We start from the raw sequence: 15,576 nt of genomic DNA on the forward strand, positions 1-15,576 counted from the left end.
CCCCCTAACCCCGTGAAACCTGCCCCTGAACCCCACCCCCTAACCCCGTGAAACCTGCCCCTGAACCCCACCCCCTAACCCCCAAAACCTGCCCCTGAACCCACCCCAAACCCCCAAAACCTGCCCCTAACCCTACCCTTGAACCCAATGCCCCCACCTCCAACACCGCCGTATCCCTCCGAGCCCCCCCCTCCCTTTCCCCCCTCCTCCCCTCCTCCCCTCCCCCTCCTCCCTTCCCCCCCCTCCCCCTCCTCCCTTCCCCCCCTCCCCCTCCCCCCTCCCCCCCTCCCCCCCTCCCCCTCCCCCCTCCCCCTCCCCCCTCCTCCTCCCCCCTCCTCTCCTCCCCCACCCATTGTCCCCGAGCCTCGCCTCCAACCCTCCCCATGCCCCTCCTCCCCCCACGTCCCTCCCCCACCCACTGTGTCCCCGAGCCCCGCCTCCAACCCCCGTGCCCCTACTCCTCCCACGTACCTCCCCACCCACTGTACCCGAGACGCGCCTCCAACCCCCCCGTGCCCTCCTCCCCCCACGTGCCTCCACCCTCAGTGTCCTCGAGCCCCGCCTCCTCACCCACCCGTCCCGCGCCAGCCCGCGATGAAGGTGGAATGCGCATGCGCGGCTCGTCGCTCCAAGTGCAGCTGATGTCCCTGACCGAGGCCCTGTGCTCGGTCTGTTTCCCGGGACGGCGCGGCCTGGGCCTTGGCCTCGGCCTCGGCCTGAGGCTGGGAGTGGCTGGGGGCTCCGTGAGACCCCGGGCTTGGACTAGCTCCCGGGACGGCGCGTCCCGTCCCGCATCCCGGCCGTGGAGATGCCGGAGCCGAAAGGCGAGGTATGGATCTGCTGTCCTTACTGTTGTTTCCAGAGGCGACGGGTATTGGACGGGCGTGAGGGGGGGGGGGGGGGGGGATAAGGGAGAGAGTGGAGGGGCCACGGGGACGAGGGGGGGGGGGTGTGGTAGTGGACAGGGCGAGGGGGCTGGGCACAAGGGAACCGGAGGGGGTTGGGGAACCGGGAAGGGGAATTTAGAGGATGGCACTGAGGACTGAGTGAGGCCCTTCGAGCAGGTGGAAGGGCTGAGGAGGCAGAAGAGGGGAAACTGAGGGGGACAGACTAGTCGGGGAGAACTGAGGGGCGAGGGGTCGGGGTGGACTGAGGGGGTCGGGGAGGACTGAGGGGGGTCGGGGAGGACTGAGGGGGGTCGGGGAGGACTGAGGGGGTCGGGGAGGACTGAGGGGGGTCGGGGAGGACTGAGGGGGTCGGGGAGGACTGAGGGGGGTCGGGGAGGACTGAGGGGGGGTCGGGGAGGACTGAGGGGGTCGGGGAGGACTGAGGGGGGTCGGGGAGGACTGAGGGGGGTCGGGGAGGACTGAGGGGGGTCGGGGAGGACTGAGGGGGGTCGGGGAGGACTGAGGGGGGTCGGGGAGGACTGGGGGGGTCGGGGAGGACTGGGGGGGTCGGGGAGGACTGGGGGGGGTCGGGGAGGACTGGGGGGGTCGGGGAGGACTGGGGGGGGTCGGGGAGGACTGGGGGGGGTCGGGGAGGACTGGGGGGGTCGGGGAGGACTGGGGGGGGTCGGGGAGGACTGGGGGGGGTCGGGGAGGACTGGGGGGGTCGGGGAGGACTGAGGGGGGTCGGGGAGGACTGAGGGGGGTCGGGGATGGTTTTGGGAGAGGGGCAAAAGGGTCGGGGAGAACAGGGAAAGTGGCAGAGGGGTCGGTGAGAATTGAGTGGGAAGGGGGAAAAGGGGTCAGGGGAACAGAGGGGAGGTGTAGTTGGGTGGGGGAAAACTGAAAGGGGAGGAGGAAAACTGAAAGGGGAGGAGGCAGATGGTTCAGGGAGAACTGAGAGGGGGAGGTGCAGTTACGTCGGGGAGAACTGAGGGGATGGGGGCAGTGGGGTCGCGGAGAACAGGGCGAGGGGGCAAAGGGGTCGTGGAGAACTGAGGGGGAAGGGGCAGTGGGGTCAGGGAGAACAGAGGGGGAGGGTGCAGAGGGATCGGGGAGAACTGAGGGGTGGGGGCAAAGGGGTCGTGGCGAACTGGGAGGGGACAGGGGTCGGGGAGATCTTGGTGGGGGCAGAGGGGTCAGGGAGATCTGGGTGGGGTCAGGGAGATCTGGGGGTCAGGGAGATCTGGGTGGGGGCAGGGAGATCTGGGTGGGGGCAGGGAGATCTGGGTGGGGGCAGGGAGATCTGGGTGGGGGCAGGGAGATCTGGGTGGGGGCAGGGAGATCTGGGTGGGGGCAGGGAGATCTGGGTGGGGGCAGGGAGATCTGGGTGGGGGCAGGGAGATCTGGGTGGGGGCAGGGAGATCTGGGTGGGGGCAGGGAGATCGGTGGGGGCAGGGAGATCTGGGTGGGGGCAGGGAGATCTGGGTGGGGGCAGGGAGATCTGGGTGGGGGCAGGGAGATCTGGGTGGGGGCAGGGAGATTTGGGTGGGGGCAGGGAGATTTGGGTGGGGGCAGGGAGATCTGGGTGGGGGCAGGGAGATCTGGGTGGGGGCAGGGAGATCTGGGTGGGGGCAGGGAGATCTGGGTGGGGGCAGGGAGATCTGGGTGGGGGCAGGGAGATCTGGGTGGGGGCAGGGAGATCTGGGTGGGGGCAGGGAGATCTGGGTGGGGGCAGGGAGATCTGGGTGGGGGCAGGGAGATCTGGGTGGGGGCAGGGAGATCTGGGTGGGGGCAGGGAGATCTGGGTGGGGGCAGGGAGATCTGGGTGGGGGCAGGGAGATCTGGGTGGGGGCAGGGAGATCTGGGTGGGGGCAGGGAGATCTGGGTGGGGGCAGGGAGATCTGGGTGGGGGCAGGGAGATCTGGGTGGGGGCAGGGAGATCTGGGTGGGGGCAGGGAGATCTGGGTGGGGGCAGGGAGATCTGGGTGGGGGCAGGGAGATCTGGGTGGGGGCAGGGAGATCTGGGTGGGGGCAGGGAGATCTGGGTGGGGGCAGGGAGATCTGGGTGGGGGCAGGGAGATCTGGGTGGGGGCAGGGAGATCTGGGTGGGGGCAGGGAGATCTGGGTGGGGGCAGGGAGATCTGGGTGGGGGCAGGGAGATCTGGGTGGGGGCAGGGAGATCTGGGTGGGGGCAGGGAGATCTGGGTGGGGGCAGGGAGATCTGGGTGGGGGCAGGGAGATCTGGGTGGGGGCAGGGAGATCTGGGTGGGGGCAGGGAGATCTGGGTGGGGGCAGGGAGATCTGGGTGGGGGCAGGGAGATCTGGGTGGGGGCAGGGAGATCTGGGTGGGGGCAGGGAGATCTGGGTGGGGGCAGGGAGATCTGGGTGGGGGCAGGGAGATCTGGGTGGGGGCAGGGAGATCTGGGTGGGGGCAGGGAGATCTGGGTGGGGGCAGCGAGATCTGGGTGGGGGCAGGGGGGTGGGTGGGGGTAGCTGAGAGGGGGAACCAAGAGTGGGGGAGGGGACTGGTGCAGAGTACGGGGACTGGGATTGCCTTGGCACAATGTACAGGGGACAGAAGCTGCGTTAATGCTAAAATCACGGCAAGTACTGAACTGGCATAGAATATGGGTGAAGACTGAGGGGGAAGGGTTTGTGTTGTTTTTATTTGTGGGGTATTGTTATGGGAGGGAGTGTCTGGACTTGGGGGAGGGTCTGGACACTTGTTTGACTGGGAGGGAGGGATCTGCACTGTTTTTGTTAGTGGGGATACAAGGTTGCACTGAATTTGGTAGGGATGTACTGGATTTCAGGGAAAGGAGGTGCGCGGTTTATGGCGGAGGAAGGGACTACTCAGGAACTATAGGGTATGCAACTCAAGGGGCATGTTTGGTCTGCATCAGTATCTTGCTGCTTGATATGTGGCTGAATCAAAATGACACTAATGTCTTAAAATTGCTGGACATGAAAAATAGCATAATTCCTTTTTTAATTTTTATTTTGTTTTGCCTCGTGGTTTGATGCAGGTACATTGCATTCTTGCATTTATAAGTGTTCTTTAATATGTATGTTGAAATACATATTTTGGGGCTTTAAATGTAGTTATAAATTTGCTGTTACCATGTTCTGCAGTATAAAGGAATGCATTGAATATTGGCCTTCCTCATTTTATCTAGTTTAGAGCAAAAAACAAAGTGCCATTCTCTTAAATGGATGTAATAGGAATGCTGAGTGTCACAGATTAATTTACGGCATCTGGATGTGGGTTATGAAAGACTTGAACTTTGAGCTTAGTGTCAGAAATTTCCCAAATACTCTTGTGGGAAACTATGCACTTGCTCCCAGTTATTCTTTTTAACATAAACACTTTTTTCAGTAAAGAAATAGACACATGGGAAGCTAGCTTGAAGAGAAACACATGTTAGAATATTAGGAGGATTGGAGGAAAGTTTTGTGGAACTCGTTCCACAATTGATCGTATCAATTGATCTGCCTGTTTATTATTCTCTGCACTTCTGTATTTTTTGGTTTTTGGATGCTAAACCCAAAGAACATTTGGCTTATGATTGCTGCAGAAGTGTGGATGCACAAAAAAAGGTAATGGTGAGAATCCTGGGAATTGCAGACCAGTGAGTCTTATAATCAGTGCTGTACAAACTATTGGAGAAGGTTCTTAAGGACCGGATTTATGAGCATTTGGGGAAGAGGGAGCATGACTTAGTGGGAGGAAGGTTGTGCCTCACAAGCCTAATTGAAATTTTTAAGGAGACAACGAAAGAAATTCATGAAGGTAGGGCAGCGAATGTGCTATAAATGGATTTTAGTAAGGTATGTGATCCATGGAACCTTGGCTGTGTATTTAGAATTGGTTTGCCTACGGAAAGCAGGGAGTAGAAGTGGAAGGAAAATATTCTGCCTGGAGGTCAGTGTCTAGTGGAGTCTGTAGGTATCTGTTCTGGGACCCCTGGTATTTTTGATCAGTAAGTTTGTGAATGATGTAGAGGTTGGAGTAGTTGTGGATAATGCTGAAGGTTGTCTTAGGTTACGAAAGGATATATACAGGATGCAGATTTGGGTGGAAAAGTGGTGGATGGAGTTCAATCCAGATAGAAGGTGATGCATTTTGGAAGGTTAAACTTGAAAGCTGAGTACAGTGTTAATGGACAGTGTGAAGGAACAGAGGGACCTTAGGGTCCAAATCCATAGATCTCTCAAGGTTGTCATGTGAATTGATAGGATAGTTCAGAAGGCCTATACAAGTTGAGAGGTTATGTTGCAACTCTACCAATCTCTGCTGAGACCACATTTAGGGTATTGTGTTCATTTCTGTTCACCTCCTTATAGGAAGGATTTGGAAGCTATGGAGAGGGTGCAGAGGAGATTTACCAAGATGTTGGCTGGATTGAAAAATCCCTTGGGGGGCATGATGGAGTTAGATTGGTAATCCCTGCTCTCCTCGAAAAAGTGACAAGAAAAACTAAAGTAACTGAAGACATGTCTGAAGACATGCAGAACATTAACATGCCACCAAAGAAGGATGAAAGCCTTATTGCAATAAAGAAATGGAGCAAGAAAAAGAACAAGAGAAAGAAGAGAGGCCGACCTTGAGAAAGAATCCTGGAGCTGTCCGCCAGGTAATATCCAAAGGGTAGAGGCCAGAAGCTGGGGAGACCTTGGACAATGCTGCACAAGTTCTCCTCCGATAATGGCCACCAACGTCGAGTGAAGAAGTGACTCTGCGCATGATTCGTGCATGTGCAGGACACACAAAAAAATGGAGGAAATGTTAAAAAAGATTCAAGACACTCACAGCACCAGTGATCCAGATGAAGACCTGGAAAAGCAAAGACCAAGAATGATCTACAATCAAGAAAATGACAGAGAAAGGTGCATTTCTTCTGGGGAAATAAAGCAATTTTTAGTTTCTTTTCGACATTCTATGGAATTAACTGATGAAGTAAGGAAGAATTGAAAGATTGATTGAAAGATTAATGCAACAAGTTGACACAAGATTTGAAATAGTGGATGTGAAAATTAAAGGAAATTAATTTGAGATTCAAAGTACAAGCAGAAGCTTCTGCTAAAAATGACCAGTTTATGAAAAAAAAATAGACATTTTGGAAAATTTTAGTAGATGGAATAACATCAAGACTGTTGGACTTAAAGAAGGTGATGAAGGTTAAGGTATGAAATTTTTTTTCCAATGGGCCAAATTTCAAGGGGATTTGGAGATTGACTGAGCCCAAAAGGCACTGAAACTTAAACCTCAGCCTGACCAAAGGTCCCGTCCAATACTTGTCCAATTCCTTCAATAAGAGAGAAGATATTGGAGTTGGGAGCAAGGCAAGCAAAAGGAAGGCAATCACCTTTGATTGATAATGGAAATAAGGTTTTCTTTTATCCAGACAAGTTTCAATTTGTTAAAAAAGAGAAAATGGTTTAATCCAGTTAAAAATGTCCTATGGAAAAAATGCTATGCCTTTGTTTTGAGATATTCTGCTGTATTGAAAGAATTTGTCTCGAGTGGGAGGAATAGATTTTTTTTATAGAGCCCAATGAAGAAAAGTTATCTTCTTTCTTTGGCTTGGCTTCGGACGAAGATTTATGGAGGGGTAAAATCCATGTCAGCTGCAGGTTCGTTTGTGGCTGACAAGTCCGATGCGGGACAGGCAGACACGGTTGCAGCGGTTGCAAGGGAAAATTGGTTGGTTGGGGTTGGGTTTTTCCTCCTTTGTCTTTTGACAGTGAGGTGGGCTCTGCGGTCTTCTTCAAAGGAGGTTGCTGCCCGCCAAACTGTGAGGCGCCAAGATGCACGGTTTGAGGTGATATCAGCACACTGGCGATGGTCAATGTGGCAGGCACCAAGAGCTTTCTTTAGGCAGTCCTTATACCTCTTTGGTGCACCTCCGTCTCAGTGGCCAGTGGAGAGCTCGTCATATAACACGATCTTGGGAAGGCGATGGTCCTCCATTCTGGAGATGTGACCTACCCAGCGCAGTTTGATCTTCAGCAGCGTGGATTCGATACTGTCGGCCTCTGCCATTTCGAGTACTTTGATGTGGGAGATGAAGTCGCTCCAATGAATGTTGAGGATGGAGCGGAGACAACGCTGGTGGAAGCGTTCTAGGAGCCGTAGGTGATGCCGGTAAAGGACCCATGATTCGGAGCCGAACAGGTGTGGGTATGACAACGGCTCTGTATACGCTAATCTTTGTGAGGTTCTTCAGTTGGTTGTTTTTCCAGACTCTTTTGTGTAGTCTTCCAAAGGCGCTATTTGCTTTGGCGAGTCTGTTGTCTATCCTTGCATCTGATGAAATGGTGCAGCTGAGATAGGTAAACTGGTTGACCGTTTTGAGTTTTGTGTGCCCGATGGAGATGTGGGGGGGCTGGCTAATGGAGGACCTCAGTTTTCTTCAGGCTGACTTCCAGGCCAAACATTTTGGCAGTTTCCGCAAAACAGGATGTCAAGCGCTGAAGAGCTGGCTCTGAATGGGCAACTAAAGAAGGTAGGCGGCGGCGGCCCCAATCCGGGCAGAAGTGAGGGGGAGGCGGTGGCCCCGGCCTCGGTAGAGTGAAGCAGGCGGAGGACCCGGTCCGGGCAGAAGCGAGGGGGAGGCGGTGGCCCCGGCCTCGGTCGAGTGAGGGAGGCGGTGGCCCCGGCCTCGGTCGAGTGAGGAAGGCGGAGGCCCCAGTCCGAGCAGAAGGTAGGCGGCAGCGGCCCCGATCTGGGCAAAAACGAGGGGGAGGCGGTGGCCCCGGCCTTGGTCGAGTGAGGCAGGCGGAGGCCTCGGTCCGGGCAGAAGCGAGGGGGAGGCGGTGGCCCCGGCCTCGGTAGAGTGAAGCAGGTGGAGGCCCCGGTCCGGGCAGAAGTGAGGGGGAGGCGGCGGCCCCGGCCTCGGTAGAGTGAAACAGGCGGAGGCCCCGGTCCGGGCAGAAGCGAGGGGGAGGCGGTGGCCCCGGCCTCGGTCGAGTGAGGAAGGCGGAGGCCCCAGTCCGAGCAGAAGGTAGGCGGCAGCGGCCCCGATCTGGGCAAAAACAAGGGGGAGGCGGTGGCCCCGGCCTTGGTCGAGTGAGGCAGGCGGAGGCCTCGGTCCGGGCAGAAGCGAGAGGGAGGCGGTGGCCCCGGCCTCGGTAGAGTGAAGCAGGTGGAGGCCCCGGTCCGGGCAGAAGTGAGGGGGAGGCGGCGGCCCCGGCCTCGGTAGAGTGAAACAGGCGGAGGCCCCGGTCCGGGCAGAGGCGAGGGGGAGGCGGTGGCCCCGGCCTCGGTCGAGTGAGGAAGGCGGAGGCCCCAGTCCGAGCAGAAGGTAGGCGGCAGCGGCCCCGATCTGGGTAAAAACGAGGGGGAGGCGGTGGCCCCGGCCTTGGTCGAGTGAGGCAGGCAGAGGCCTCGGTCCGGGCAGAAGCGAGGGGGAGGCGGTGGCCCCGGTCCGGGCAGAAGCGAGGGGGAGGCGGCGGCCCCGGCCTCGGTAGAGTGAAGCAGGCGGAGGCCCCGGTCCGGGCAGAAGCGAGGGGGAGGCGGTGGCCCCGGCCTCGGTCGAGTGAGGAAGGCGGAGGCCCCAGTCCGAGCAGAAGGTAGGCGGCAGCAGCCCCGATCTGGGCAAAAACGAGGGGGAGGCGGCGGCGGCCCCGGCCTTGGTCGAGTGAGGCAGGCGGAGGCCTCGGTCTGGGCAGAAGCGAGGGGGAGGCGGTGGCCCCGGCCTCGGTAGAGTGAAGCAGGCGGAGGCCCCGGTCCGGGCAGAAGCGAGGGGGAGGCGGCGGCCCCGGCCTCGGTAGAGTGAAGCAGGCGGAGGCCCCAGTCCGGGCAGAAGCAAGGGAGAGGCGGCAGCTCCGGCCTCGGTCGAGTGAAGGCGGTGGCGGCCCCGTCCCCAGTCCGAACAGAAGGTAGGCTGCGGCGGCCCCGATCTGGGCAAAAACGAGGGGGAAGCGGCAGTCCCGGCCTCGGTCAAGTGAGGCAGGCGGAAGCCTCGGTCCGGGCAGAAGCGAGGGGGAGGCGGTAGCCCCGGCCTTGGTAGAGCGAAGCAGGCGGAGCAAAGGTATATTTGCCTGCTAAAAAACAACAGGTGGTTGTTTATACTTGAATTAATTACACAACTGAAAGAATTTTATTGTGAGATTGTGTTTTGAGAGAGTTTAAAAGTGGGAGGAAGGTTTAACCTATAATGCATGAGATCTATTATATTTTGATAAGATCAATGGATTTTTTGGCTTGTTGGAAAAACTGTAGTAAGGGATGGTATGGTATATCGAGTGAGTTAATACGGAGTGTGATGCTGACCACTGAGGAATTATGGGCACAAAGGTTGTTTTTTGCATCCTGTATAGATCAGGGGATAAGAGACATTTTACCATCATGTGCTTCTGGGTTTTTTCTTCACTTTCTTTTATCTTTCCTTTTTTGTTCAAAGCCAGGATTGCTTATGAATGTAGTATGTTATTATAAGTATTATTAAGGGTGAGTGGGGGGTGGTGGTGCGGACACGCTGGATGGACACGGTGTAATATTGGTATTTGATGACAGGGAAATTGAATTTTATTAGTATTAATATTAATGATATTCAGAATCCGATAGAGAAAAAGATTATCAGGTTATATGAAAAAACAAAAGTGGATGTAGCTTTCTTATAAGAAACTCATTTAACAGAAAAAGAACATGTATAATTAAAGAGTGATTGGATAGGAATGGTATTGTCTTCTTCATTTAACTCTGAAGCCAGAGGGGTAGCGATATTAATAAATACAAGTTCATCAATTAAAATATTGGATACAACTATTGATAAAGCGGGAAGATAAGTGATGATAAATTGTAAAATTTATTTAGAATGTTGGACATTGAATATATATGCACAGAATATATGCACCAAATACAGATGATTGAAAATTTATACAAGATGTTTTTATGCAATTAGCCAATGAAAAGGGGAAAATAATCATGGCAGGAGATTTTAATTTTTGATTCCAAGTTGGATGGATCTGGTGGAATTATGGTTAAAAACAAGGTAGTTAAAATTGTGATGAATTTTATGAATGAAATGAAACTTATTGATAGTTGAAGAAAGATGAATCCTGGTATTAGGGACTATTCATTTTACTCCTTTTGACTTAAGATATTCACATATAGATATGTTTTTAATCTCTTAAAAGATTGAATACCAAGCAAGAACATTATCTAACAATTCACCTTTAGTTATGTCAATTGTATTGGAAGTAGAGCAAAATATATGGGTTAGATGGAGTTAAAAAGGCAAGATTTTTTGTGAATTTATAAGACAGCAGATAAAATTTTTCCTAGACACTAATGAACACTCTGTAACCAATAAATTTGTGGTTTGAAGGCTTATTTAAGAGGGCAAATAATGTTATACAGTTAAGATTTAAAAAAAAAAGCCTGAAGTTAACCACAGAAATAGAAATAACCAAGTTGGAAAAAGAATTACAGAATCAAGGGAATGACGAGAAATGAAGAATATTGGAAATTTAAAAAATTGAAATTTAATGAAATACAAACATGTAAAGTGGAGAGAGATACAAGGTGAATATGACAAAAATATTAAGTTGGGAGATAGAGCCCATAAAGTTTTAGCATGGCAATTGAAGACAGAGCAATTATCGGGAACAATAGCCATAATAGAGGAATCTGTCCATCTTACATAAAACATGGTATAAAATGATGTTTTATGAAATTTTATAAGAAATTATATCATTTGGAATCTTTGAAGGATGGAGATAAAATAGATGAATATTTATCACAAATTATATTCTGAATTAAATATTGAGGAAAAGATTGAATTATCAAACTCTTTTACTGATACAGAAATATATGACATTGTTGTCTTTACCAAATAATAGGGCTCCAGGAGAGGATGATTTCTCTCTTGAGTTTAACAAAGAATTCAAAGAGTTACTGATCCCTATATTTATGGGATTGCTAGATCAAATGAGCATTATTAAAACAGCATTATTAACAGTAATTCCAAAAAAAAGGATCCTTTGCTTCCATCTTCATAGACCAATATTATTAATGAATACAGATAATAAAATTGTCTAAATTAATAGCTAATAGATTAGCTAAATGTTTACCTAAATTGATAAATATGAACCTAACAGGTTTCATCAAGAATAGATCAGCCAATAATATTAAGATTTTAAGTTATTAAATGTAGCTCAAAAAAAAACATCAGTAGCCTTGGTTTTAGATGCAGAAAAAGTGTTTGATCGATTAGAATGGGACTATTTATTTAACGTATTGAAGGTTTTTAGAATTCCAACAAATTTTATAATCACCTAAAGTAGTTACAAATAGACAAAAATCAAAACCTATCTCATTGGAAAGATCATGTAGACAAAGTTGTCCATTTTCATCCTTTTTTATTTGTGCTGGCCATAGAACCTTTAGCAGAGGTGATAAGGAGACATAATGAGACATAAGGGCTTTGAGATGGAAGATAAAAAACATAAAATTAGTCTTTTTGCAGATGATGTAATATATCTTACAAAGCCTGAAACTTCATAAAAAAATAAACGTACAATTGGTGATCAGGTTATAAAATAAATATTAATAAAAGTCAAGTGATGCCAATAATTGAGATGGATTATACTGAAATTAATAAAATGTCAAAATTTCAATGGCAGAAGGAGGAGGTTAGGTATTTAGGAATCAATATTGATAAGAATTTGAATAATTTGTTTAAATTAAATTGTATACTTTTATTGAAGAAAAATAAAGAAGACTTAATAAGATGGAAGGATTTACCAATTTCTTTAATGGGAAGGATAAATTGTGTGAAGATAAATATTTTTTCTATAATACAATACCTATTCCAATCGTTACCAATTTCGGTACCAAGAACATTTTTTCAAGATTTAAATAAAAATGTAAGAAAATTTATTTGGCAAGAGAAAATGTCTAGGATGGAGTTGGAAAAATTAGCATGGAAATATAATCATGGGGACTATGCCTAATTAAAAATTATTATAAAGCAGCTCAAATTAGATTCTTGTCCTCCTGTTATCAGATTGGTGAAAAAACAGCATGGGAACAAATTGAAAGGAGTAAAATAGGAGAAAATAATACCAAACATATAAATAGCATGAAGAACTGTTGAAAGGGAACTATGAAACATATACTTAAAGTATGGAATGGAATCCATGGAGAAAGAGGAAAGAAGAATTTCCAAATAGCCAAAATGCTATAAAAGCAAAATCCTTTAATTCCTTTTACAGTTAATAATTTGTTTTTTGAAATTTAGCACAACTGTGGAATAAAAAGGATAAAGGATTGTTTTTTGGGTTCAGTTGACTTTTGACCAATTGAAAGACAAATATAATATACCAAATAATATTACTTTTTTTCTATTATCAGCTTAAATCATATTTAAAAAGAAAGTTAGGGAGGAATTTTAGATTACCTGAACAGTCAATTTGGATATTTAATAACTGAGATTTATTACTAATATATATATAAAATTGCAAGAGAGTGCAGAAAAAGGATCTAGTTAAATCTAAATTGAAATGGGAAAGAGATTTAAATGGACAAATCCAAGAAGTTTGGTCAAAACTATGTTATGAAAATGTAACGAACACAATTAATGTCACATATCAAATGGAACAATTTAATTTTTTTACACCAGTTATTATATTCCACATAAATTACATGGACTTGGTTCATATTGCTTTGATCAATGTTTTAGATGTAATAAAGAGGTAGGAAGGAACCTTTTTACATGCAGTCTGGCAATGTGAAAAAGTAGAAAAATTTGGGGAACATATGAATATTTTACTGGGACAAATTATGAAGATACAAGTTCTAAAAGATCCAAAAATATTTTTGTTAGGTGATATTTATAATTTAAAGTTGATATTTATCAGAGGAAGTTTTTAGGTATAGCAGTAGCAAAGAAACGTATGGTGGTAACGTGGAAACTAGATAATAGTGAGGGGTTGAATAGATGACAAATGGAATTACAAAATTGTATAACATTGGAGAAAATAAAGTATAGTTTACAGAAACAACCAGAAAAATTTTATAAGATTTGAAAACCATATACGGATTTCATTGGTAAGAGTTCATCTACAGCGTCCGCTACTCCCGCTCCAACTTGCCCTAGTTAATTTAGAGGTTTAAGATTATATTTGTAAATTTGAAACTTAATTAATCAATGAATGATGTATGATAAATTCAGGTAGGCTTTTTTCCCCTACAAAAATTAATATTTTTGCATAGTTTTATTACTCTGTATGATTATGGATAAGCTTGTTATATTTGTCTTTGATGCAAATGAAAAATAAAGGTTAGCAGAGGTGGGACTTTTCTCTTTGGAGTGAAGAAGAATGAGAGGAGACTTAATACAAGATTCTGAAAGGCATAAATAAGTCAGCACCTTTTTCTCAGGGTGGGAGTAGCAAATACCAGAGAACATCTGTACAAAGTGAAGGGAGAAAAGTTTAGGGAAAACATCAGGGGTAAGTTTTTTTTTTACACAGAGACTTGTGGGTACCTGGAATGCACTGCCTGGGGTGTTGGCCCAGGCTGAAATGTTAGGGGCACATGGATGAAAGAAAAATAGAGGGTTACGAGGTAGATAGGGTTTAGTTTTCCTTTGGATAGGAATATGTAGATCGGCACAATATCGAAGGCCGAAGGGTTTGTACTGTGCTTTTGTGTTCTACTATTAAAGCCCAGTCATCTTCCAGATGAATAGCTGAATTTCTTCAAAAGCTCAATACACTGAACTGACATGTGGGAGAACAGTCGTGAGATTGGTACTGCGCATCATTATGTATACAGCTCAACTTTGATTCTGAGGATGTAGGAATGAACTATCAACAATGCAGAAACTTTGAATATCCTCTCACACTTTGTGTTGCAATGCTCTCGCACCCTGTAGACCTTTCAAGAAATCTGTGACAAAGGGCGAATTGTACAGAGAGGACAAGATTTTTGGTGCAGAAGGAACCAGTGCACTGTTGAAAATTAGGAAATTCAGAACTCTGATCTCTGAATTACTGACAATGACCTTTGAATGAACTCCATATCACTGTGCCTTTATAGCCACAGCAGAACTTGTGCTTGAAAACCACAGCCATCCACTCTGCTGCTTCCTCTGACATTCCTGAATTAGATCATACTCCGATTTCAGCTGCAGGAGATTTAGAAATAAGTGCTGATTCATAATTATTGCCCATGAGAACACCTGATCTCATACGTATGATGAGTTAGTTACAGAGGGTAATGCTCTGCAAAGGAATCAATGGTGAATCTAAAATTTTGCTAAGAATGGCAAACGTATTGAAGTGGATGCCTTGACAAGGAGCTGATGTTGACTAAAAGTTTAGACAGAAGTTTTCTGAAAAATAGATTGGATAAGACGATTAGTTCAGGGAAAAGGTCCAGGAAGTATGGGGAAAGACAACAGTGAGATAAAGGGAGAGAAACTGCACAGGGAAGAGAAAGAGAAAGAGAAAGAGAAAGAGAGAGAGGAAGAGAGGAAGAGAGGAAGAGAGGAAGAGAGGAAGAGAGGAAGAGAGGAAGAGAGGAAGAGAGGAAGAGAGGAAGAGAGGAAGAGGGGGAGAGAGGGGAGAGAGAGGAGAGAGAGAATGAATATGTATCATGGGCAACAGTGTGTAATGAATTTATCAAAAGATTTATTACTAATATGTATATAAAATTGCAAGTGACTGTGCAGAAAAAGGATCTATTTAAATCTAATTTGAGATGGGAAACAAATATACAAATTCAAGAAGTATAGTCAAAATTATGTTATCAAAGTGTAACTAATACAATTAGGTATCAAATTTTTTTATATCAATTATATTATACTCCATATAAATTACATGGAATTAATTCCAATTGTTCTGATCAATGTTTTAGATGTAATAAAGAAGTAGGAACTTTTTACATGCCGTCTGGCAATGTGGAAAAAGTAGTAGATATTTTATTGGGATGAGTTATGAACGTGCAAGTTTTGAAAGATCCCAAAATATTTTTATTAGGAGGTATTTTTGCTTTGAAATTAGATATTTATCAGAAGTTTCTCAGTTTAACAATAGCAAAGAAATGTATAGCTGTAATGTGAAAATTAGACAATAATGTAGGGTTGAAAAGATGGCAAACGGAATTAGTAAACTATACCAATTAGAGAAAATATAATTTATGGAATCAACCAGAAAAATTTGATAAGAATTAAGAGGTAATATGATTATCAGGCAGGCTTTCTTCTATCTTTCCTACTTTTTGGGGAGGGTAGGGAGAGAAGATATGAAATTATTTATTCTTTGTGCATCGTTTTTTATTATTTCTTATGACATGATGAATACTGTATTTGTATTGATGCAAATGAAAAATAAAATTTACCAAAAAAACTGGTAAAACATGACCTACCACACATGCTGATTATCCCTAATCAGTTTCTGTCTATCCAAATAATTGTATATCAGATTTCTTGGAACCACACCCAAAAATGTACCTACTACTGATGTCAGTCTCACCGGCCAATAATTTCAAGGGTTACTTTTGGAGTCTTTTAAACAATGTAGCAACGTGAGCTACCCTCCAATCATCTGGCACCACATCTGTGGCTAAGGACATTTGAAATATTTCTGCCAGAGCTCCTGCAATTTCAACACTAACCTCCCTCAAGGTCCGAAGGAATATCTTGTCAGGCCCTAGGGATTTATCACTCTTATTTGTTTT

General features: G+C 47.0%; 1 protein-coding gene across 10 annotated transcripts in view; it reads left to right on the top strand.

The window, feature by feature from the left end:
- The first annotated feature begins 486 nt into the window (after positions 1-486).
- The window catches only part of tmem94 (transmembrane protein 94), a 216,987-nt gene continuing 201,897 nt past the window's right edge, over positions 487-15,576 (top strand). For 6 of the 10 annotated variants that reach the window (XM_069929023.1, XM_069929024.1, XM_069929026.1 and 3 more), the window contains exon 1: positions 488-829. In XM_069929023.1, coding sequence (XP_069785124.1) covers positions 809-829 — 21 coding nt within the window. In that variant the 5' untranslated portion in view covers positions 488-808. Of the gene's footprint in view, positions 830-15,576 lie in introns of all 10 variants that reach the window. The other 4 variants (XM_069929021.1, XM_069929022.1, XM_069929025.1 and 1 more) reach the window with 2 other exon arrangements.

Source organism: Narcine bancroftii, chromosome 3 (genome assembly GCF_036971445.1).
Source record: "Narcine bancroftii isolate sNarBan1 chromosome 3, sNarBan1.hap1, whole genome shotgun sequence".
Classification (NCBI taxonomy): domain Eukaryota; kingdom Metazoa; phylum Chordata; class Chondrichthyes; order Torpediniformes; family Narcinidae; genus Narcine; species Narcine bancroftii.